Source organism: Vidua macroura, chromosome 6 (genome assembly GCF_024509145.1).
Source record: "Vidua macroura isolate BioBank_ID:100142 chromosome 6, ASM2450914v1, whole genome shotgun sequence".
Lineage (NCBI taxonomy): Eukaryota > Metazoa > Chordata > Aves > Passeriformes > Viduidae > Vidua > Vidua macroura.
In genome coordinates, this window is record NC_071576.1 from 4,568,546 (window position 1) to 4,594,045 (window position 25,500).

The 25,500-nt window shown below is 45.9% G+C and overlaps 1 protein-coding gene across 2 annotated transcripts in view; it reads right to left on the reverse strand.

Moving 5' to 3' along the window:
- The window catches only part of ARMH4 (armadillo like helical domain containing 4), a 59,615-nt gene that overhangs the window by 16,638 nt on the left and 17,477 nt on the right, over positions 1-25,500 (reverse strand). For both annotated transcript variants that reach the window (XM_053981399.1, XM_053981397.1), the window contains exon 5: positions 21,932-22,186. In XM_053981399.1, coding sequence (XP_053837374.1) covers positions 21,932-22,186 — 255 coding nt within the window. The remainder of the gene's footprint in view (positions 1-21,931; positions 22,187-25,500) is intronic.

Genomic DNA, 25,500 nt, shown 5'->3' on the forward strand with positions numbered 1-25,500 from the left:
TCCTCCATTCCCTGTTCTTTGCACTTTTTGGGACTGAAGCTGCAGCGGTGTCCTTGGTTCTGGGGCTGGAAAAGGATTGTTTTGTCTGACTGAGCTGTGAGGAGAACTTGCTGACACTTTATATGAAGTTCAGAGTCACACACTAAGGCAGTCCAGAATCTGGAAAATGTGAAAGCTAAGACTTAAGGCATCAGTTACTTGATTAAATACCTTCCAAAGCTCCAGCTGAAGCCACGTGACACTCCCCTATACTGAGAGGAGAGGGCATTTCTCATTCAGCCCTCCCTAGATGCAAACCACAGAGATCTTCCTGCCCTCCTGATGGAGCTCATGGCCTTATCTACTTTAAAGGATCAGCAGCTACACTGCAAAATTTCTTTTTGTGCTTCAGTTTATGTCTGATATTAATCAGGCTCGGAAAAGAATCTTGGTTTGTTTTTTTCCTTCCATAAAGAAGGAAATTCCATTGCTTTCGTTCTTCCATAAAGAACAAAAGTAATTTTCAGAATCCTATTTCCTGGGACACAGTATGAAGGATTTGCCAGCAGCAAGGGCTGAAATAGGGAATTTTCCATTTTTGTGTTTAAAAAAAAGGATATCTTTTTCTTATTTCAAGTTTTGGCCTTTATTTCATCTGTCAAGATGCAGCACTCCCCATGAAATGACATAAAGATCAATAAAGGGCTAAATGGTTGGAAAGAAAAATGATGGAGTTGACCTTTGAAGGAAAAAACAGGTATTAGACTGTGTTTTCAGCCAACAATTATTCCACTAATTAAACCACAAAGCCCTGAGCATCGATTAGATGCTAAAAATAAGATCTGATTATCACAGAGACTCATTTTCCTGCAAATCTTGGGAAGAGCAGCATTGTCCAGTGTTAGTCACAAAAGGAAAATGAACTTGCTTATGTTTGCTAACAGGACAAGTCTTATCCCACATTCCTCCTGCATCCAGAACTGAGCAACAATTCCCACTGTGATTCTCTTGTGATCAAACACCAAATGGAGCCTTAAAGTTCCTGACACCTGTCCCTGACTTCTTGTATAACTGTGGGCAAGTAAATTGGTCTCTTATTCCATTTTCCATCCTTACTGTGGGAATATTAAAGATATAATAGCTCATATCTAGTAGGTCACTTGTGTTTCTTTCCCTTGTGTCAGAGCCCCTTCCTTCATAGTTTAATAGCCCCTACTGAAACACCTCCATCTGTGTGGGATGTTCAGGGAGCTGAAACAGTACAAATACTAAATCACAGTAAAATGGGATTTTTTGTAAACAAATGTTCTTTAGGATGCCATTATTTTAAGCATCCTGTTCCAACCCTCCTGCCATGGGCAAGGAGACCTTCCACTGTCCCAGGTTGATCAAAGCCCCATCCAATCTGATCTTGGACACTTCCAGGGAACCAAGGGCAGCCACAGCTTCTCTGTGCCAGGGCCTCACCACCCTCACAGTGAAGAATTTATTCCAAATATCCCATCTAAACCTGCTGTCTGTCAGTTTTCCCAAAACCATTCCCAACTGCTTTTAACATTCCAGGTACTCCTATGGGAATGGGCCCTCAGAAAATTACAGAGAAAGAAAGGGAATGAGCAAAGGGCAAAGCAAACCAAGTGAGGAGAGAACATGGACACAGCAGGATCTCCTGAGTTGCATAGTGACTTTACACACTGTGCTTACACTGCCAGCGATTTATTCCTCTGTCTACAAATGTCTGAGTAAGTGACAGATTTTATCCCCTAAAAACCCAGGAAAACTCCAGGAATTGCAGCACTCCTTGGAGGGCAGGAAGGTCACAGGAGAGCCAGGTATTGGCAGATTGCTGCCGAGGCTCTGAGCTCTAGGAAAGCGATGGCCCGTGGAATTGAGGCAGACAGGGAGGCAATGGCACAGGGCATGGAGCCAAAGGGTGGGAATGAGCCTTCCCCTCCCTGCCCTGCTCCTGGAATGAACCCTGCCATGTGCAGTGGGGCAGGGAAGCACCCTGTGCACGTCCCTGTGATGCCTTGAGAAGGCTGGCCTAGAACAAAGACTGGACAGAGTTAAAGAATAAAGCAGAGATTTATTAGAAGGCCTCAATGGATCCACCTTGGGCAGCACAAGAGCCCAGCCAGAGCTGCACCCCTGGTGAACCAAAATGGTCACAAAATGGACAACTGCTCATGGGGTCTCACACTTTTATAAGTTCTGCTCCATTTGCATATTGGATTTAATTGTCCAATTCCAGCTTTAGCCCATGAAGTCCCATCCTTGCTGTTTTTCTCTCCTCAGCCCACGTTGTTTGTACTCTTGGGCCTGAGATTTGGATCATTTGTCCTTGGTCCCCAGCTAGAGAAGGAATTGTTTTTGTCTCCCTACTCTGTGAAGAAAAATCACCATCCCCTCATATGAAGCCCAGACCCACACACTGAAGCACAGAATCTGGAAAATAGAAAAGCTAAAACCTGAGGCATCTCCTTGAAGTGATGATGTAGAGCTGGCTCAAGCAGAAGCCAAGCAAACAGGATCTGATGCATCAGGAAGTGTTGCTACAGCTCTGGCTGAAATGAAATATCCATCAGCCATCATTCTTGTCCCACCAGGCTGCTTGGTGCTTACAGGAACCAGGGTGGCTGTGGGCAACCACCCCTCCCCAGGCACCAGGGTGATGGATCCATTCCCAGGAGAAATCAGCCCCTCCAGGGGACACGTGCCCACTGCTGGCAGGCCCCACACAGAGCCTGGCAGCTGCCTTAAAAGAGTTCCCCAGGGAAAAAGGCTCAGGTTGGGGAATATTTTGAGGTGATTTTGGAGTCACCTCTCAGGCAAAGGTCTCACTGTGCCCAACACTGGCAGCAGCCTGAACTCCAGAGGAGCAGAGTGCGTGGGATGGGGTGAAACCCAGCACTACAAGTCCTCATATTTTGACACTGTGACATCCTGCAGCTCTTTTCTGACTGGGGACTGATGTTTCCATGGGACAATACACTCTCTGGGTTTTTGTCACAACGAGGCCTTCACACAGATGTGGGCTCACCCCAAGCCAGTGGTGTGGGGTCAGGTCAGATGCTGCTCAGCCTCCCGTGCTCAGAAACCTCAGAATTCTGATTTGTAACTTCAGACACTGGAAACTGTGCAAGGGAAAAGGCAGATTCTGGTGGAGCAGAGAATCATCACAGAGTCACACAGTGGTTTGGGTTGGAAGGGACCTTAAAGACCATCAGTTCCACCCCCTGCCATGGGCAGGGACACCTTCCACTGTCCCAGGTTGCTCCAAGCCCTGTCCAACCTGGCCTTGGGCACTGCCAGGGATGGGGCAGCCACAGCTTCTCTGAACTGGGATAACTGGGACAAACCAGGAAATTCAGTGCCAACCAAAACTGTGTCTCTGCTGTCTTTTGTGTTGTGAGAGTGATGACAAGAAGATGCTGCCCAGAAGGATCTGGGCACCTGGAACACTGCTGAGTGCTCTGGGAAAGTCACTTCATGTTTCTGAGCTGGCTCCCTAAATGTAGAGGAGGGTTAATGGCATCAGCTGCCTTTGTGCAAGACCTCTTTGGATACTATGACTTGTAGACCCCTCCCTAGAGCTGCACCAGGGGGATAATTATTCAGTTCTTCTATTTCTAAACATGCCAGTGCTTTTTGAGCATTGGAAAATGATAGTATCTTGTTTGCCATAAATGCAGTAATTATAGCTAAAACTCTTCATTTACATGGAAATGACAAACAACAAATTAGAATCAAGCATCTACAATTAGGGTAAAAAGCCACCACAGTTTGTTATTCTTCACAAGAAATCATTTTTCACATCATTTACTGGGAAGGAGGTCTGATTATATAATGATATTTAGCTCTTCAACTGCTTTGCAGTTTATTAATTGCACTCACAACAGTTCTCTAATATAAACAAGCATCTTCATCTGCTGGCTGGGAATCCAAAGCTGGCAGCACTGACAGGATGTACCCAGCTGTGCAGTGTCCAGCACAGGAGGGACACTGACCTGCTGGAGCAGGTCCCGAGGAGGCCACTGAGATGATCAGAGGGATGGAGCCCCTCTGCTGGGAGGAAAGGCTGGGAGAGCTGGGGGTGTTCAGCCTGGAGAAGAGGAGGTTTTGGGGTGACCTCACTGTGCCCTGCCAGTACCTGAAGGGAGCTGACAGCAGAGGTGGAGAGAGACTTTTTACAAGGGCCTGGAGGGACAGGACAAGGGGGAATGACTTCAAACTAAAAGAGAGCACGGCTAAATTAGATATTAGGAAGAAATTGTTCCCTGTGAAGGTGGGGAGGCCCTGGCTTCTGCCCACAGAAGCTGTGGCTGCCCCTGGATCCCTGGAAGTGTTCCAGGCCAGGTTGGACATGCCTTGAAACAACCTGGGATAGTGGAAGGTGTCCTTGCCCATGGCAGGAGGGTGGAAGTGATGCTCTTTAGGGTCTCTTCCCACCAGAACCATTCTGTGATTCTCTGATTCCATTTACAGGCAAATGGAGACACAAAGCCAGCAAAGAAAACAGAGGGAAAATGTGAAAATATCTTCAGCACAGCTATAATTCCATGTGTATTTCTCAGTAAGAACAACCCAGACACCTGATGATGGCAATCAAACAAAAAGGCTTCACTGAGCCTATGCTGGCTGAGAAGAAAGCAAGTTTGACAGACAAAAATTCTTGCAGGAGGCAGAATGTGACTTCTGCTGGTCTATCCAAATGAAGGAGCTATTGTTTGGGCAGACAAAAGGTGGAGAAGGCAGCTCCATTTTTAGCTTGCATGGGGAAAACTGGCTGATTTCAAACACTTCAAAAGAACTCTGAAGGGAAGTGCTTTGAAGAAGAGGAGCAATTTTGATTACTGGCTAGATGGGCAGCTTCAAGGTGTGGGTTATGGTAGGACCTGGCCTCTTTTGATCTGCATTTTGAAAGAGCACAAGGCCAAATTCAACCCCCAGACAAGCAAACCTGGTTTCATAGGGCTGATGGTGCAAAACTACTGGTAGGACTCAGCAGCAAACTGGAGCAGTGCCTGGCCATCACTTGGAGTCTGCAGCTCCTGGTCCCCTTCAGATTTTATCCACCCTTGAGAAAGGTGCCCTGGCTTGAGAGGGTAAACTCCAAACTAAATGTTGGAATCTGAAATTCAGGGAATTCTCAGAACTTTGGGCCTGTAAGTCAAAGCTTAGAATTAAACACAGGATTTGATCTGAGATCTTGGAAAAGGCTTCCAAACTTAGGTGCTAGAAACCAGAATGTGGATTTATAGTTTAAAGCAGAGACACATCAAGTGAAGGAAAGTTCAGAATTTTAGAGTTTAAGATATAGAAAAAATAAAAGCAGTTACAAAGGTAAAGAAGGAATTTAGAATGTAGAACTATAGGTTTGTCATAACATGATTGACTACGAAAGCTTACACTGTAGCATGAGTCCATAAGACAAAATATTTAAGGATTGGGTCAAAACCATAAATATCCTTGCTCACAGTGTTTCATTGGTCAATAAATCCTTAAAAGGTCTTGTAAATAAGGGTCTTGTGACCTTCTGAGCCATGCAGTGAAGATGTGAGTTGAACTCACCCTTCCTATCTATGTAGAAGATAAGAAAATAAACAACATCATCTAAAAAACTCAGAGGTCCTGTCTCTAACTCATTCAAGATTCCTTCAAAAATCCCCATAACTAAGCACTAGCTCTACCTCCACATCCCTCTGGTCTTGTACCTCTTACCTAGGTCCTCATATAAGAAGTTTGGTTGCAGTGGAGAGGCTCTGTTCCAGGGGCTGCTGTGAAGCAAAACCTCTCTTTTCTCTGCAGCACTTACCAACAGTTACAGGTGAGAATCTGCAGACGAAATAATATCCCAAAATCTTGGTGATGTTTGCTGCCACCCACTGAACTTTATAAAATCACCATCACCTCCCAGACAAGCTCTGCACAGCCCTGCAGTGAAAGGGCAGATTTATCCTCAGGTCCTCTGCTATCCACACTTTATTTCACACATGGCACAGAGCACTGCTCCTGTGTGACTCCAGTCTGTGCAATGTAATACATCCCAAACACACACCCAGTGCTGTGGCATTCTCCCATCCCACTCCTTCCGCTCAGAAATGAACAGATCTGGAGTTTCTCCGAGCAGATTAAGATAATCAGTAACAATTTACTTACCCTGAAAGGGCATTACCCTGATTGGAACAGGTCAGAGCCCACCCTCTGATTAGGACAGTGATATGATGTGGCTCTGAGGAGATATTTTGAGTATCTCTGAGTGAACTCCTGATTTTGCTGCCATCATCTGTTCAAATAATGAAGAACCAATTTGATGCAAGAGAACCTTCACAACATTATTTGGATAAAGCTCAGAGGTCAATCTGCCTTCAAAGAGGCAGCAATTGTTTATGATCTAAGTGCTGAGGGCCACTTGGTACTGCTTGCTTTCCAAAGACCACCAAATGGGCCAGAAAATTTTCTGTTGGCTTGACAAGGGTGGTGTCAACCCTCCAGGAAGACAAACTCTGCAGAGAGAGACACAGAAAGAAGTCACTGACAAACCAGAAGGAGGAAATAAGCAGAAGACACTTTCTAATCTCATTTTTTGTAGTGGCCTGATTGCACTGTGGTTTTAAAAGGAGAATCTATTTAGATTAGATGTCAGGAAGAAATTCTTGATGCTGAGGGTGGTGAGGCACTGGTAGAGCTTGCCCAGAGAAGCTGTGGCTGCCCCATTCCTGGAATGTTAAATCCAGCTTGGATGGGGCTTGGAGTAACTTGGTCTAATGGAAGGTGTCCCTGCACATGGCAGGGGGTGAAATAAGGTGAGAGTCTATGATCCACAAGTGAACTGCTCTTATTTTAGCTGCAACGTTAACAAATATTAGCAAAGAAAGAGGTTGGAGTTGTCAAAATCTCCCCTTAGTCTTCTAAAGAAGTAGCTGCAATGTTTTTGTTTTTAACTGCAAATATTCTGCACAGGGAATTCCCAAGGGAAAAGCTGCATTTTCCACAGCACAAACAAAACCTCTATGGGCCACCTGAAATCTGAAATTCTTTGTAGGTACAGAAAACAATGAAACTGCAGAGCACTTCTGAAATTTGGTCCTAAACATGAGAAGCAGTTTACTGGCCTTACCCTGTAATATTGTGAATCAGTTGACAGATTTGGGCAATAACTGAATAACCTAGTTACAGGTTTGACTGACAGACCCAAAGAACTGTTGACTCAGAGCAGTTCATCACAACATCCTGATTTACCAATCTCTCCAGACTGAGAATTGTTATCTGTTCACTTGAACCCAAAGGGATACAGGAGCTGAAGCCTCATTTTTAAAGTCCATTTCAAAGAGATAAACAGATCTACCAAAACCAAAGGAGCAACAACACACACATTTCCATGTGAGCTGTTGGACCCATAACCAGCTTTGGGGATCCACAGGTAATTTATGCATTCAGGAAAACTTCCATTTGGTATCTGGGAACAGCAAACAAGACCCTGGGAAGCTGAGCAGAGCAAACCTGGTGCCTTGCTGGAAATGCCATGACTTTCTGTGCTATTGCACCAGCTTCTTTCTCTGCCTTGAAGAGCTGAGATAAGATCATGCAGGAGGGAAATGAACTCAGTCCAACAGCAACTGCAGGGCAGCCTGAGCACAAAAGAAAACATGCAAAATCCTCATCTAGGGAAGGGGATGACACAGACTTCCACTGAACTCTGCACTCAGCTGCCTGTCTTTGGTCTCTCAGTTAAATTATTGACAAGGTGACATCTCTGACTTCAGTATAAAAGTGTTTTATGTGGACCCTGGTTGTGGGAAATGGATTTGTAGAGAATTCTTAAAGCTTGACAGAAGGCTTACATAGTATGTATTTGTATGTAAACTTTGAGATAAGAAATGCTGACTTAGAAATGCTATGCAATAGGATAGACATTGTTAAGAGAGAAATGGAACTAGAAACAAGTTTCAAAGGATGGCCTTGCAAATAAGACTGGATACTTTGGAGAAATAGAACTATGAAAGATGCATTGGAGTAGGACTCACGAGGGGTAATTTTAGATGATTGGCTTTAAGGCACCTACAGCATGGGGTGACTAAAGCTGATAGGCCAAGAAACACTTATAAATATATTGTAATTAGGAAATAGTTGGTTACTGATTGTGATGGCGCAAATTATAACATCTGTATTGTCTCACCCTTCACATAAGACTGAAAATAGAATAAAAGTTTTTAAAATGCTTCTCAGTTGCTCCATCTCTGGGACAGAAAAGGCATAATCTGACAAAATTGGTGTTTTGTGTGAGGAACAAAATATTGGTTAGTTTTGTGCTGTGAAATTGTATAAAGGCATGAAAGCTGGTGAATTCACCTGGTGAATTTGAAAGACACTGGAAGTGCTTTGCAAGGTCCTTTCCCTTCCTGAGCCACAGCTCCCTGCCAGTCTGCAAAACCAGACAGGTTTTGGGTTTTCTGTCCCCAGCACCTGGTTAAGGGCTGGAGAGGGAACCTTGTGCCAAAGGAAGAGAATATAAGGATGGTTGTACTGGACCAGCTGAGCCCCACATCCCATCTCTGAAGGCAGATGCTCCCAGAGAAAGGCAAACAGAGCTGATACTGCCCTTCCTCAGTCTCCTACCTGCACCAATTCACTGCTGATCCAGGGCTCACAGCCTTCCACTTCAGCAGGCTTCAGATTTTTGTCCCAGCAACTGCGAGCATTTAATGAGCAAAATGTAACACAGGAGGGAGAGACTGAGTTTCTTGTTCTTAATTTCCATTGTTGTGAGAGCTGAAAGGCCACCTGAGACCACACACACACGTGATAAATGCTCTACAAACATGCAAAAAAGAGCCAGGATCTGCCCAAAAGCAGCCAAAAGAATGAGCCCCCACAGAGCACTGGAATTGTCCCACCTGTGAACACCAGGACTCAGGCACAGGGTGGGGAAGTGATTTGCCCCAGGACTCAGATGAAAAAGCAACACTGGCTGTAATGAGATGAAGCAGTTTGGGCCAGAGCAAAGGTCAGGCTGGCTTAGTGAGGCTGGCAGTGACCAAAAGCATTTTCCTAGGAAAAGTTTATGGGTGGGACAGCACACAGCAAGATTCCCCTTGCACATCCCCCTGTCACTCTGGGGTTCTGGACAAGATCTCTGCAGGCACTCCTTGCACAGAATCCCATTTTTCCTCTGGTTATCCATGTTAATTTATCCTTTTGATTATCCTCCTTCTTCCTCAAACCCTTTTCATCTCTGCTCAATCCCTTTCCAGATGCACAGAGGGGCAGAATGGCACAGAGTATTCAGAGTTAAAATGCTGGTTATAATTTTTCTCTCTGTTCTTTATCCCCTCACATCCCTCCAGGCCAATGCTCCTACTATATCATCCTCCCCTTTCTCTCATAAGGATTTGGAGCAGAGGCTTTGCTTTAATTTCTCCTTTTTGCCACATGTCCCCAGTTTGCCATTGAAATTCACTCTCTTGTGGTTACAGGAATAACAACAAAAACAACTCTCAGCCTAAATTTCCCCCTGGAACTTGACTGTCCCTTGGATGTTCTCCAGGATTTCAGAAACAGTATCTAAGCTTTCCTACTTACCCAGGCATAAATAAGCCCTATTTACCCTGAGCATTAACACCCACCCATCCCAAGCTCAGAGGGGCTGTGGGGAACATCTTAGGTGGGGAACATCTCTGCATCCCTGCTCAGGGCTGGGGACAGGGCAGGATGGGTCCAACACTCACCACCTGGGAACCCTGCTACTGAAATCTGCTTTTAGAACCACAGAACTATAGAATTGTTTAGACTGAAAAAGACATCTAAGATCACCAAGCCCAACCATTCCCCCAGCACTGCCAAGGTCACCTCTAACCCCTGTCCCCAAGTGCCACATGCACATCTTTTAATCCCTCCAGGGATGGGGACATCACCCTTTCCCTGGGCAGCCTGTGCCAGTGCTGGACAGTGCCTTGGTTAATGAATATTTTCATAATATCCAATCTAACTTCTGTGCAGTGAAGAGCAGAGGAGGGAAACACCTGAGCTGTCAGGCCATCAGAGGGGACTCCAGCACCCTCAGGAGCAATCCAGGTAGCTGCAGACCTCTCCTGGCTCATCCCAGGGAGATGAGGACAGGGGAACTCTCCTGCCCACCTACACTATGTAATATATCCAGGGGAGCTGCTGGCAGGAGCTTGAAGAACATTCAGATTATATTAAAAAAACCCCAGAAAGTCCCCCTGTTCTTTAAACCCTCATATTCAGAGCCCACACAGAAGTGACTAACCAAACCTTAATAACTAATCACTGCTGCTGTTAATTAGTGCCCCTGAATGTGCTTTTCCTCCTGCAGGTGACTCCAGTTCGGGGCTGCCTGCTCTGGTTTGGAGGGATGGTGCTGCAGCATCTCATAGAACCAGCAGGGCTGGGAAAGACCTCCAAGATCATCCAGTCCCACTGTCTGTGCCAGGCCATGCCCATGCACTGCCCCAGGAGCTCCCACCAGCTGCAGTCACAGCTCCAGGGTGTGAGCTGTGGGACAGAATCCCCTGCAGTGCCTTGGGAAGGAGTCCTGGAGCTGCAGCCCAAGCCCTGCACTGCCCCAAAGGCATTTCTGTCTGCTTGGTGCTCTCAGAGCCTGCCTGCAGCCAGGCAGGGCTGATCTGGCAGGGTCTGGGACATTCAACCTGGCCCAAACAACCACTGTGGCTCTTGCTCTGAGCTTGTCAGGAGGCAAAGGCTGAAATCACACACAAGGAGCCACTGATGGTCCCAGAAAAGATCGCAGATCCCTCTGCAGCTGCAAGGCTGTGGGATTCACAGCATTCACCAGAGCAATGCTGAGTTTTGCCAGCTCAGATTCTGACTTTGTCTGCTCCATTAAGACATGCACCTTAGCAAAACATGCTCCTGGCTGCCTCTGTCTACCAGAAGTTAAATTAACTCCCTGCCTCTCCTGCTCCAGACTGCAATTAGAGAATCACAGGGTTGTTTAGGTTGGAAAAATCCATCCAGCTGTACTGGAGCAGGGCTGACTGACCATGGAGTCACTGCAAACTGTGACTGGAGAGGTGAAACAGCACACACAGGAACGTGCTCTAGCTATGGGAGAGCAGATATAACCAGAAAGCTTCCCTCAGGGTACTCACCAGGGCTAACATGATACTTGACCCTCTACCCAACACTCCCTAAAACCTAAAAAATCAAAAGAGACTGTATTTAACCAGAAAATTAAGTTGGATTCAACAGAAAATTATAAAACCCACGAGGAAGTTATTTTCCTGACAGGATATTTATACTGAACTCTATCTTATCATTTTCCTGAATTTTCTTATGGGTGGTTGTAAGGAAAGCCAGGAATGAGCAGGGCAAAGTAACTCCCTCACTCTCAGGAAGAAACAGCTTCTGGTGGGACTGGAAGGGCAGACACTGAGGTCTCTTCTCAGTCCTAAACCAAAGCACACACCAAAGCCATTGAGGGGTCTTGGAAATCCTCTGCCGGTGTCAGACTTGTCCCAAAGTGCACAGAAGGAAATGCTGGAATAACTGGCACACACAAAAAAAGCACAGGAGGGTCACCAAGATGCCACATGTGCCAGGGGTGGCTTCCTGGGCCGTGCTCCTGACAGGGACCTTGGAGAATCCTCTGGATCACCTTGGCTGGAATGAGAGGTGCAACAGCACATCCAGCTGGAGGGGACAGTGACAGTAGCACAGCATGTGACACTGCTAAATAAACAGGGACAAGGAACAGAAGAGTGAGCAGCCACTCCTGCAAAACCATTCACACACCTGAGTGGTCAGAGGGGGAAGGGGGATTTGGGAAAAACAGCCTCAAAAAGGACTCAGAGTGGAGAACCTCTTGGCCTCACTTCACACTGATAAAGCCTCAAGCACAGATGGTGCTGCTGGTATATGAAAATAAATGACAGGCTATCAGGGAGCAGCCTGGCTGAAACTTTATTACAGCCCAGGCTCGGGTGAGGCTGTGATTAGAATTGCTCAAAAACAAGGAGGGGAAAAGAAAAAAGAAAGCAAAAGCCTCCAGTAATTCTCACTATATCGACCCCTGTCTGTGATTAATGTTGATACTCAGCATCTTTGCAAGACAACAACTGCTGGAGGTTTGAGGTAATTATTTTATTGTCAGACAAAAATCTGAGCAACTTGCTTATTTCCAATATATGTTCCTAACTCGCTCTCAGGCAGAGCAGAATTTCTACATAAATATATCTATATATATTTAGAGAGAGAGCATCCTTCCAGGAAATAACTCGGATCTCCTTTGATTCTTAAGGGGTCTTAATCAGAGTGAACACCAGAGGGGAGACAGGTTTAGCATCAGTCATTTGTGGTTTGCACTGTCCAAGCAGAAAGTGCATCTACATTCTCATTAGGAAGGAACATTTTAAAATTACCCTCTCAATAAATTACCCTCTCTCTTCCTGCTACTTGTTGCAAAAAGCTCTTTTCCTCCATTTTTCTCTCAGCAGCTCTGCCATGGGGCCAACATTTTAACCCCAAAGATCAGCCTCTGATGTAAATCCCCAGAAGGACAGAGGCAATTCAAGGCTGATGAACCTTCACATTCCCCTCTCTCCATTTTTTGAATGCCATGAAAACAGACAGATTTTGGCACTGCAGTATAGATCACTATTACAAAATAAATGTGATTTCTCCAACGTAAGGACAAGCCTCTTTTTACATGGCAAAGGCCACCCAGACAGGCACACAAAGGAAAAATGAGTAACTCTCACCCAGGGAAGGCACAGCCCTGCCTGGGCTCTTCAATCAAGCTAAGTGACTGCTGAAGTCCAAAGGGAGAGAGGGGCCCAAAACCAGCTCCTCTGCCTAAATGGAGCCAAGTTTCCTGACATGTACAAAGTGAAGGGGGGCAGAAGAGGCAAAGCACACTGAGAAGTGACATGTGTGCACTGCAAAGGACAGGATTACTGCAGACTAAAGAGAGAGCAAAGACACCATGATTTACATTCCAGGGGGGCTGACAGGCAAGGGGACAGGCAATCCAAGGCAGTTGACAGCCCAGAAGGATTCCTGCCTCCCTGTGCTGTGCAGGAACCTGGATGGTGCTTGGGCAGCAGATGCAGCCCAGCCTTCAGAGCACGGAGCTCTGCACTGGCTAATGGACCCTGTCCTTGAATCCAGGCAAAAACAAAAAAAACCCAAGATAAATTACCTGGAGCAGCAAATGCCAAGTCATGCTCCAAGGTACTAACTTTGACACATCCTAACTTTAAAGGATGTGTCAAACAGATGGATAGAGGCAGACAGCTGGGGAAGGTCAGAAACGCTCAGATCCGTGCCTGAGTTTCCCAACTTTGCTTTTTTGAGCTGACAAGAGCAACTGGAGGAGCAGCAGAAAGCCTTTTAGGAGTCTTCCTGTGCTGGGAAAGTCCAGAAGCCTGGTGCTGCTGCAGCTGCCCTTCTTGCTGTGCTACCCAGCAAGCCAAAGAGGGAGAATTTTATAGAATCATTAAGGCTGGAAAAGATGACAAAGATCATCAAGTTCAGCCACCAACCCAGCACCAGCCACCATTTCCATCACTAAACCATATCCACGAGTTTTTTGAACACTTCCAGGGCTGGTGACACAATCATTTCCCTGGGCAGCCTGTTCCAAAGCTTGACAACTTTTGGTGAAGGGTTCCCCTTACTAAACCTTCCCTAATGCTCTCTGTACACAGACATCACCCAAGACTCCCCTACCTGAGCTGTGCAGGGGAGTCTTCCACAGATGTTTCCACCAGAAAAGCTGCTGAAACTGAATCCTCCTTGCAGGTATTTCAGGGACTTTTTGCCTAGCAGGGCAGTGGGGATTGGGGCAGGCAGGACTGGCAGCAGCCCTCAGACTTGGATTCATCCACTGGAAACTTTCCCCAGTCACTGGGACCTCTCACACCAGCCATGGTGACCAAAATTCTCTTTCTCCTCCCACAGCCTGGCAGATGATTTCTCCATGCCTTCATGCCAACTCTCTCTGTGGGGATTTTTGAAGGAATTTTGAATTAGTTAGAGATGGGACCTCTGAGTTTTTTAGATTATGTGATTTATTTTTGTTATCTTCTACACAGGCAGGAAGGGTGAGATCGGCTCACATCTTCACTGCATGGTTCAGGAGGTCACAAGATTTTTAGTTACAAGACTTTTTAAGGATTTATTGACCAATAAAATGCTGCTAACAAGTATATTTATGTTTTTGACTCAATCCTTAAATATTTTGTCTTATGGACTCATGTTACAGTGTAAGCTTTTTTTAGCCAATCATGACACACAAACCTACAGTGCTGCACTCTAAACTTCTTGTTTACCTTTGTAACTACTTTGCTTTTTTCTATATATTAAACTCTAAAACTCTAAACTTTCCTCTTCTTAATTTAACATCTCTGCTTTAAACTATAAATCCACATTCTCTATGCTAGCACTTAAGTTTGGAAACCTCTTCCAAGGTCTCAGGTCAAATCCTGTGTTTAATTCTAAGCTTTGGCTTAACAGGCCTAAAGTTCTGAAAGGTCCCTGAATTTCAGATTCCAACTCGCTCCAAACTGAAGCAAAAGCAGCAGAAATGCCATGGACAGGATCTCTTCACTCCCTGCAACAGCCAGTAACTTCAGTTTAATACATTGTCTGATGGGGTTCCATTTTCTCCGTGGGCAGGGAGAGCCAAAAATGAGAAAATGCCTCTAAATCCTCCCCCAGCCCCTGGAGGCAGCACTTAATGGCTGGCAACAAATGGGCTTAGTCTTCCTCTGACACAGGTTTAACTGGATGCATAAACATTGTGGAAGGGCTGGTGTTTCAAAGTAATGTATCCAAGGTTGTTTTAGTGCTGCTGCTTCCCAATACACTCCAACAAAAACGTCAGGGTAAAATATCAGCCCGATTATTGTCAGCAACAGCTTCATGTCACCTCTTTCTGCTAGCTGAGCTGGGAATCACCAAGACACCCTCCAATCTTCTGATTTACTCATAGGATCACAGGACTGTTTCGTTTGAAAAGCCCCTCAAAGATCAAGACCAACCATTTCCTCAGCACTGCCAAGGCCACCTCTAACCCGTGTCCCCAAGTGCCACATCCATACAGCTTTTAGATCCCTCCAGGGATGGGGACTTAATTGCTTCCCTCATCTCTATCCCCTTAGCCTTGATTTCTGCCTTGAGGACAAGAGCTGAGGTGCTTCCAGGAGGAAGGACGTGGCTCCAGCTCATCAGGGGTTCATGCTCCGTGGTTGGAATCTCCTCAATCCCAGCTCACAGAGCAGACACACTGTTCCTGTCCTCCCTTGGAAACACACTGGCCTCCTTCCCGAGGGCACAGCAGTCTTGTGCTGGATGGAAAAAGGGAAGAGCACAAAAGGGTGGTAGGTCAAGACCACAGGGCTCAGACTTGTCCAAGTTTTGTGTCTCCCACTGACCAAGACCCCAGCACAGGGCCGTGCAGGGAACGAGCAGGTTGAAGAAAGAAGGAATATTAGAGAGACACACTCCCCAAACCACCTTGGAATTAGATTCTGACAAGGAACAAAAGCCATCTCTGATGTGAATTGTGCCCTCCTGGGAGCTGCTCTGTTGTTATAAAGCAAATGTCACCCCGAGCTGGCAGAGAGGATCATCACTGCTCACAGACAGCATGCGGAATTCCCTTGGACAAGACAAACCCGATTAAATATGAGTCTGCTCCAGGATTAAGATGCAACCATGGACAATCTCTTAAGTAAAAAAGATGTAATTCCAAAGGGAGTGCACATCCCTCACGAGGGACAGAAATCTGAGTTAGGCACAGATTGATGGTGGGAGCTTCACTGCTGCTTGGGAGAGGGAAGGGGAGCTAGCATGGAACATATGGAACTGTATAAATTATTTGGAGCACCCAGAAAGACAGGAAGAATAATCATCTCTGTTCCTGAGACTGCTCATTTCTGTCTGCAGCCATCTGGAACTCAGACCCTGCATGGCCACAAAACTCCCATAAAGACCTGTGATGGGGCAAGGCCACAGAGGGCAGGGTTGCTGCAGGCAGCTGCACTTGAAACATGTAGGGAAGGAAGGAAGGAAATTTTGCTGGTTACTCTCCTCATCCTGGCTGCTGCCAGCCTCTCCCACCTGGGATTCCTGTGGACTGTCAGGATGGTGACTCTCTGAGTGTCCATTCCAGGGAGAAATGCAGGTGTGCACATCCTGCCTCCAGAAGGGAAAGGCAATGCCCAAGCAGTAATTTAATTCCCCTCCTTCAAATCCCCACTCTGCAAAGGCTCCCTTGTGAAACCAGAGGGGTCACTGGGCCTCTCTGTGGTTTTCTCACCACCTTTAAAACACAGATGAGCCTTCCCAGGGTGATTAAGGAGATAAATGCATTAAAGATTAAAAGGCACTCTGATGTTCCAATGCCACAAGCTGTAAGAGTACTTAAAATAGATCCATTTGGGGCAGCAATTAAAGAACATATTACTAATTTCTGAGTCTCAGTTCCTGCCTTCCTAATGCTGGTTATTTTTGCCCATAAAAGCATTAATCCTATCTTCCTGTTAAAATGACATTTCAAACATTCATCATCTTCCACTACTGTCCTTCTGCTCCTCTGCCTCACCATCATTAACCAGAGGCATCTGTTATATGGTTTATGCAGTGTAATTTGTGACCACAGATCTGCAATACAACGAGAGCTATTTTCTCTGTAAGTAGCTGCTCAGAGCTGCAAATATTTTTTATCCATTATATTAAAAAAAAAAAATCACATTCCAGAAGTGTGTTTATTATGCAAGTGTCTTGTCATTACCTGAGAGAGTTATACAACCTTCCATTACAGTAAGAACTAATGTCCTACCCACAGAAGCACATGAAACACAGACATGGTTTATATTTTGGAAATGACACGTTGAGAATTATATTGTCACACTTCATAACTTCTTCCTAAATTGCTGCTTTTTTTTTTTTTTTTTTTTTGTTTTTTTTTTTTTTTTTTTTTTTTTTTTTTTTTGTTTAATCTCTAAATCCTATCCACAGGGATGGTCCAAACTCCCCTGTGTACAATTCCTCCATGGGCAGATGGAAATCAAAAACAAATGCTGTGGAACCAGGCAGCTTCTCACAAGCTGCAACCCTGTAATGTGGCATTGCCATGAACAGGTGGATGCAAAGAGCACCCCATGGGTCAGCTAAAGAAAGGCAGACCTGGACAAAAATTAATTTAGGTTAAAACAGAGAATAAAAAACAGCACCTAGCATGCACACAAGCCACCACAGAGAGGAAATTCAGATGTAATATGGAACTATAAGTTGAGGAAGACAAAGGTGCAAAGCCGTGTTAGCAAACATAGAAAAATTACATCAAGTGGGCCCCAAATGGAGAAAGAATAAAACACCAGCTCCATACATTTTAAATGCACAAAGCAAACAACTGCATGCCCCAGTGTGGTAAAATTAAAGGCTTGGTAAATTGCCCTAGATCTCCTGCTGCTCCCTAGAGTTATTCACCTTGGGATGTGGATGGCAGGCAAGCACTAAGGCATCAGGAAATAGCTTGGAAGTCTGAGGCCATTTCCCTCTTGGCTCATTCTTGTTAAATTAAGAATTCTCACAGAACTGAGAGAATAAACACTCTTGAGAACTGGGAGAAGAAGGCACTACCAACAGAAGCAGAGGGGTTTGATCTCCTTGGAGTTGCACAGCAAAGACCACCCGCTCTAAGATGCATGAGGAATAACTGAAGGACCATAAACTGCTCAGCAGGTTTGAACCCACCTCAACCAACTGCAGTTCTCCTGGTAATGCATCACAAAAGATGGAGCAGGGGAAGATCAGGTATTTTTATTTATTCCCTGAAAATTCAAGTCATCCACCTGGTCTTTGTGCTCCTCTGACGCTCTCCAGGTGTTCAGTGTTTGCCTACCACATATCACCTACACACAAATCAAGAAACAAGTGTAGAGACACCAAAGCCACCTCACAGAGAATGCAGAGAGGTCCAAAAGTGCTGCTCTGTCCTTCACTGGCAACCTGTGGAAGCAAAGCACTTGAACAGGACACCAAACCAGACCCCAAACCATATTCAGACCTTGCTTCCCCAGAGCTGCAGGATAGCAGGATGGCTTTTGGATGGTCAAATTCTATTTTATAAATGCACACATTTTCTCATTTTCTGCTTTACTCTTTGTCTGTATATTGCTGGTTAGAGAGCCAGTTGATGGGCTGTAAAACTGTCAGTCTCGTTACTGGCACTAATAAATGGCTTTTGCTCAGCTGGAGTTAATGTAGGACCATCTGACTGCCCAGAACTGACATTTTTAATGATTCTGTTTCCTCCAGCGTCTTCTCATTGACCACTACAAAAATCCAAACTGTCTCTTGCTCTGCCAAGCTGTTTTGTGGATCAAGTTCCTCTTTCTCCAGGGATTTGCAGTTGTGTCAGCCATCAGAGCAAGCAGACTCGATAATAACTGGCCTGAGAACAGCTATTCCAACACTTCTGGGCTCTTCTGCACTATAGATTTTAGCATTAAATGTCAGAATTCTGAAGGCTAGAGGACAGAAGCATCCTCAGGAGGAAGAAATATGTGCAAAGTCTTTTAAAAATGGAAAATGCCGACTGTAAAAGTTTGGTGCTTGGATGTTGTCCCCTCACCCTGCTCTCTGTTGGGTGCTGTCACCTTCCTTCAGGTCTCCCTTTCCAAGGCTGTATCCCAGGTGCAGCAGAACAACTTCCCCTTCCAAACCCTGCTTAATTTACACAGTAAGGGAAATTCTTCACGTCTCAGTGCTATTTAGGGAAGGAAGAGACACACAGAGCTCTTCTGGGGATGTCCAGCAGTTACAAAGCAGTCCCCAGATTTTAAAAACTGGATCTTCAAAGATGAAAATCACTTGGAGAAAAAGTGTTTCAAAGAAAAATAGCCCAGCCAGCAGATCTAAAGCTTAACAAGTCTTTTACAGTGAGTGTCTCCAGGTGCTCCAGCAGAACAATGGGAGCAGCTCCTCCAGCTTCCTGCCAGGTTTGGGGGGATTTCTCTTGTTCTTAGCAACCCACTTTGTGCTGACACAAGCTGTGTGCTTTTTCCCACCTTTCCTGTTCTCCCAAATCCACTCCATCAAGAAGCACATAGCCAGGACCAGGTATGGACACAGAGGCAGCCTGATGTGTGCCCACAAATCCAGAGCTGGGAGCAGGGCAGAAATTCTCACCTGGCACAAGCTGGAGAGGGCAAGGGCTGCACTCCTGCAGAAGCAGCTCCCATTCCTCACTCACTCCCAGGAAATCAGCTCTCATCCCCTGGGCTCAGCTCCTTTCATGGCCTTAGGTTATCAGTGTGAGCTCACACAAGCCCTTGGTTTTCACAGAATCACAGAATCATGCAATGACTTGGGTTGGAAGGGATCTTAAAGATCATTTAGCTCTCATCTCCTCATCCAGTTCCATTTTCTTTGCGCCTCTAAAACATAAATAATTTCCCTTTCTCTTAGGAGTACTGTTGAGCACCAGCACACTGCAGATGGGGAAGGAGCAGGGTCACAGAGCCACTGAGGTCATCTAGACAGGAAAAGAATAAATGGCTTTTTACATAAGAGTCTGCCTGCTGGAATCAGAGGGGTGAGTCACAAGCAGAGAGGCTGATCCCACTGCGTCCCCTCTTTTTTTGCCAGCACTGCACAAAAGTCCCATCTAACTCCTAAAAATGAACCCAGCTCAGCCACAGCCTCATCCTCTCCCTCATGGGTGCTTGCACTGGCTGAAGCAGCCTAAAAACAAAAGGCAATCCCAACCACTTGGATCTGGTGACTTCCAGAGAAGACCAAAATCCTCGTCTGCCCAGTCCTGCAGGTGCTCAGAGCCATCACTCTGATGCTGACCCAACCCACACTTCACAGGGGCTCCTCCAATGTGCATGGAAGTCAATAAAATGTAAGGTGGAGGGGGAAATCCTGCCTTTTACCACCTAGTCTGTTTATTCCTTGTCTGAAACTTCTGGAAAGATGTCCTTTCAGGGCTCTGAGGAACAGCATCAGCCCCTGGTCGCTGCTTTCTCACCTGCCTGCTGTACCAAATATGCAACTCCTGCCCTGAGCCTCTTCCTCCAGCAGCTGGAAATGCAGCTGTGACTCCAGTCCAGACCTGCACAAACCATGAGCTGAGCTGTGTCTGACACAGAACCTCCTCTGTGACCCCAAAGTTCATGGCAAACATTGTCACATACAACAGCATCACATGCCTCTTTCACCCAGCTTGCCAAAGACAAGCAGAAACCCTTAAGGACTTGGAATGATTCCCCTCACACAAGTCCTGGGGGGACACCAGGACATGTGACACAGCCCTGACACAGCCACCACCCACACAGTGTTTGATTCAATTAAGGAAGCCAACATCACTAAAGCAGGCTGAAAACAGCATCACAGAGGAGAACCTCCAGGTTAAATCAGAATTCTGCATTCAGGGGAAGTGATAGAAACCACATAGATATATGTGATACACAACATTATAAAAGACTTTGGAGGTTTTTTTATTTGATGGGCTTCTCAGAACAGCTAACTCTAACAGTCAGACATAAAAACCTCTGTGTAGATGTGGTTCAGCTCCCACAAATTCACCTGAAACGTTCCCACTGCATTTGACAGGGCTTGGCTTGGGATTTGAGTCTGCTGGGAAATTATTCCAGAGCCTTTGCCAAGCTGGACAAGTTCCTTCCTAAGATCTCCTTTGTCCCACACCAGCTTTGACCTGCATCACATGGACTTCACACATATAAACACTGACTCCTAGGCGGAGTAAATCAGTCCAGACATTAAACACAGGGCCTATATGTATGTGATATTTAGATGCTCCCAAGATTGTAGAAAGTCTCTGTCTTTCAGCCCTGCTGCCAAGGAAGGAGTGGTAATTCCTCTGTGCTGGTTTTCAAGGTTGTTTATTTCTTCTTATCTAAAATATTTTCTCTCTGACCTGCAGCAGGTCTGTCTGGCAGGACAGTGTGCAGAGCTCTGCCCCTCAATGTTACAAACATTATATACTAGAAACTACGTGTGCTATATTTACAATAACGTGCCAATATCCGTCACCCATGTTGAACAGTCCCCAGCCTAAACCAATAGAAAAATGCCAACACCACAATGAAACATGGAAGGCAGGAAGAAGAAGAAAAAGGACAAGGCACGCCCAATTTCCTCCATCTTGCCTTCTTTTAACCCCTTATCTAGAATCCTAAAATTCTACTGTTGCACCCGTGCCGCACTAATTACTACTTATATCAAACACTCAGAGCTTGTAATTCATCCTGTAAGATTGAAAACTCTTTTCCATGGACAGAGATCAGAGACAGTGTCTCCTGGGGCTCTGTACAAGGGGCTCCTGACCCCCTGCCAGGGTCCCAGACCTTCCAGGGCAGCCACAGGGATGCCCTGGATTCCCACATATGTACAGCAGGAATAATTTGTATAAAGCTTCATAGAGGCTTTGCAGGTTTGTCTTCACACTGCCAGCACAACTTGTGTTGTGCCACCACAACTTCCCAAGGCTGGACCATGCACCTCTTAAAATGTCAGAAAAGTGGAACTCAGACAAATGCTGCTGAAGTAGCAAACAGGCTAATGAGCAAATCCCCAACTCCTTTGTCCCCACAGGACAAATATCCCTGCACCAACCCATCCTGGCCAAAGGGAACCAAAATTTGCCCAGGAATCTCAGCTGAGAAGTTTTTTATTGTCCAACCTTGGAGCAAGACAACACCAAGCTCTAGGAATGAATGAGCAGGATTGGAGTGTCCATATTTTCCCCAAAATGACAAGCCAGGTCACGCTGCCTGGGACACATCCCAGTTTCACTGGTGGAACTGGGATTCCACATGAATGAACCTGCTCTGTGGTTAGCTTGAGAGCCAACCCGTGGCTGGTATTTGGGATTGTCTTGTGCAGAGCGAAGAGCAGGAGAGGTGAGGGGTAAAGGAAAAAGGGGCTTTTCTCTTACCCAGACCCTGGTTCTGCTGCTCCCACTCAATGGTGTCAGGAACCTGGTAGGATACCCCAGCCAGCTGGGCCACAGGGTTCTCCAGGCCAGCCAGGGGCTCCTGGGAGGTCTCTCCTGGAAGTGTGAAGCCTGGCAGCTCCGTGTCACCCTCCATGCTTTCATCCATCAGGTCTATGTCTTTGTCCTCCTCATCTTCCTCTTCCTCCTCTTCTTCTTCCTCCTCCTCCTCTTCATCCTCTTCCTCTTCCTCACCCTCTGCCCAGGGAGACAGAAAAGAAATGTCAGGGAACATCTCAGCAGGCAGAAAGTTCACAGATCTCTCTAGGGGAGCACCAGGCTGAGCTCCCCCAGAGGCAGAGCAGCTGAAGGAACTTGTGCCTGCTCTCTGGCAGGAAAGACACCCACAGGGGCTCATCTGGAGGAGCTCATCACCACTGCAACTTGCTGGGGGACAAGGAGATGTTGTCTCAGACTCTCCAATTAGTGGCAAATACAGTAATCTTTTGCATCCTAGCAGCAGGGTGCAAACAAGGATGTGCATGTGCACCAACACCTGGGCATCTGTAACTACAGAGCTCCCTGCTCAACTAATCACAGCTCAAGTGAGAGCTCTTCCCCTGATTTCCAGCCTTGGAGGCAGCAATGAGTTGGTTCTGTGTTTAACTCTGACTGAGTCTTTCCCAGCTCTGGGAAGGGCACTGCTTTCAAGACCAGGTTGCTCCAGGCCCCATCCCACCTGGCCTTGGAAAGTGTTGGAAAGAAGGCAGCACAGCCAACACTTCCCAGGAGAGCTGATAAATGGGACTGTGAGGAAATTCCTGTGAATTCAGTGCAAGGTCTCCCTGCCCATGGGAGGGGGGGCGTTTGAAACAAGATGAGCTTTAAGCTCCCTTTCAACCAAAACCATTCTGTGATTCCATGAATTCTCCACTACAGCAGATACCCATTTATTCCAAAACTGTCTGTACTGTTAGCATATGGAAAAATATTTATTTAAGCCAGTATTTCATCACTGTAATCTAAAATGGCAACACAGGAGCCACTGTACTGGATCAAACCAAAGGGTTTTTCCTATTTTTTCCTATTTCCAACCACAACTGGCTGCAGATGCTGAAGGAAGTCTAGAGCAGGGCAAATACAGAGCCAGTCTTCCCACAGTTTCTTTTCCCAAGTTACAGCTACCAAAGTCTCAGGGACATCCTATGCCAGAATTTGCACTGGAGCTATTTAATAGCTGCCAATGGAGCCACCCACCAGGGAAAGATAATATCTGGAACAATGGCATGCTTTGAATTTCTCACAGTTCCTTTTTCAAGGCTGAGAATTGAAACATAGAATTTATGCACTTTTATCTAATTTACACCAACTCTGCTCAGCCCTGTAGAAAAATTCCCTCCTGGTGTAGTCAGCCTGGGAGAGCCCATCACCCTGCATCAGGCACTAAAAACTAACAATCCAGCCAAACCATCCTTTGTTACCCAAATATCTCTTTTATTTCTGCTGTGGTTGTGTAGGAATATAAAAAGGTAAAAGACACTTTCTAAAGCTGAGAAAGGCTGGGAAATTTCTAAACCTTTTCACGAGAAAGCTAGGAAGTTAAGGACCAAGTGAATACATTTATATTTATCATAAGGAACAAGAAAGAACAAAAACTTATTGATAGCTCAAGATGTGAAAAGTCCTAGATATATACTTTGCAAGGATAGAAAAGGTTTCCATCTTAAATAATGAATTATTGTGTATTGTTTGAGGTTCATAGAAGTCCTTTTGTTAGTGTTAAACCTATGTGGTCTTTTACCTTTTTGTATTCCTACATGGTTGTACCTCATACAGGTTTGGTGGCAATCCAGCCTGGATTAAATGACCTCCACAAATTGGGATATCACAAGAGATGGGAACATGAGAAATCAGTGCAAGTTATAAACCCACTCTGCTGTGCCATGGCACCTCCCTCCCCTGTAATTCAAGGATTTGCTTCCAAACACTGCATGTTTTCCTCAGCTCACCAGACAAGACAATCCCAGTGCTGCCTTTCACTCCTAGCCCTGTATTCCATACAAATGAGCTGCTCCTGGGATTTAGCTGCATCATCCTGCTAGAGCACGGCTTTTGGTACCTGGAAAGATCATTCCTTCCACACACAGCATCTAATGGAGCTCCCAGGGATGATTAAACTCCCATTACATTTTATAGGCAGTCTCTGTATTATAATGTGCCCAGCATTTAGAATCAAGAGAAGAATTTTCTCTGTCAGAATGCACGTTTTCACACAAAACACACAACTGTGAAGCTGAGAGCAGCACCTGGAGAGTGCTCACAGGAAACCTGCAAAGACAAGTGAATGTAGGTGTTTTCCCTCTGCTGTGAGAGGGAAATACAGCAATCAACAATCCCAAAACTTACCAGCAGAGACTATGAACAGCCAGAACACCAGAGAGGAGGCACATGAACAGAGCTTTTCCCTAGACTGGGTGCAAAAACCAGCCAAGAGAAAACAGGCATCGGATTTTTATCTCTGAAAAATTACTCTGGGACGAGGGTTTTAGAAGCTTCTTGTGATTTTTAGCAATCCAAGTGACACACACCTGCCAGGATGGAGTGCTGAAGCCACAGATAGCCATCTCCCTGTCTCCAAAGCCTGCAGGCAGCCAAGCTGAACACCCAAATTGAAAGTGCTGAGACTACTTATCACATCTGATGATCACCAAGCCTCATCAATCACCAGGCAGGCACAGCAGAAAGCTGTGAATAATGAGATCCTTGTAGCACAGCCCCTGCAAGGAGGGGGGAGGAGGAAAAGGCTCTGAGCTTGTTCCCTTCTCCTCTCTGGCTCATTCCTGCATCTGAAAACAGCTTTTTAAGCCCCATCCTGAAATGCCAAGAGCTTGCCTAGCTGCAAGGTGCAGTGCAGAGCACCACTTGGTGGTCACAAGGAGGAAGCTACACTTCCAAAAAAAACCCCCACAAACTTCACAAGGGTGGGATTTCAGCAGAGGAGGCTCAACTTCAGGCTGGGCAGTCCCATAAAGATGGGAAATGGAAGTGAGCAGCACACAGCTGAAGCTCAAGCTGGAGGTTTGTGCTTCATACAAGAGCCTTCTATGAAAGTCACCTTTTCCCTCCTAAATTGGCACCTTTTGGCCTTCAAAAGGCCTCAGCAGCAGATTGAAAGAAAACTATTGGGAAAGGCTGAATGCAGCAAGGAGTGAAAGGGCAAAGCCCAGCAAATTCAGAAGTAATCCAGAGTTGCATGTGCATTTGCAGCTCCATGTGAACTATTTTTGTGGGACATGGAATGGTTTAGGTTGGAAGAGCCCTCTAAGATTACTGAGTCCAACTGCCACATCCACGCATCTTTTCAATCTCTGCAGGGACAGGGACCAGGCAGCCTGGCAGAATGCCTGACCATCCTTTTGTTAAAGAAATTTTTCCTGATATCCAACCTAAGCCTGCCCTGGTGCAGCTTGAGGCTGTTTCTTCTTGTCCTAGCATTTGTTACCTGGGGAAGCTGTAGGGGAGCCTCAGGGAAATGAGTCTGAGATAAAATAACACATTTTAAGCAGAGTTTT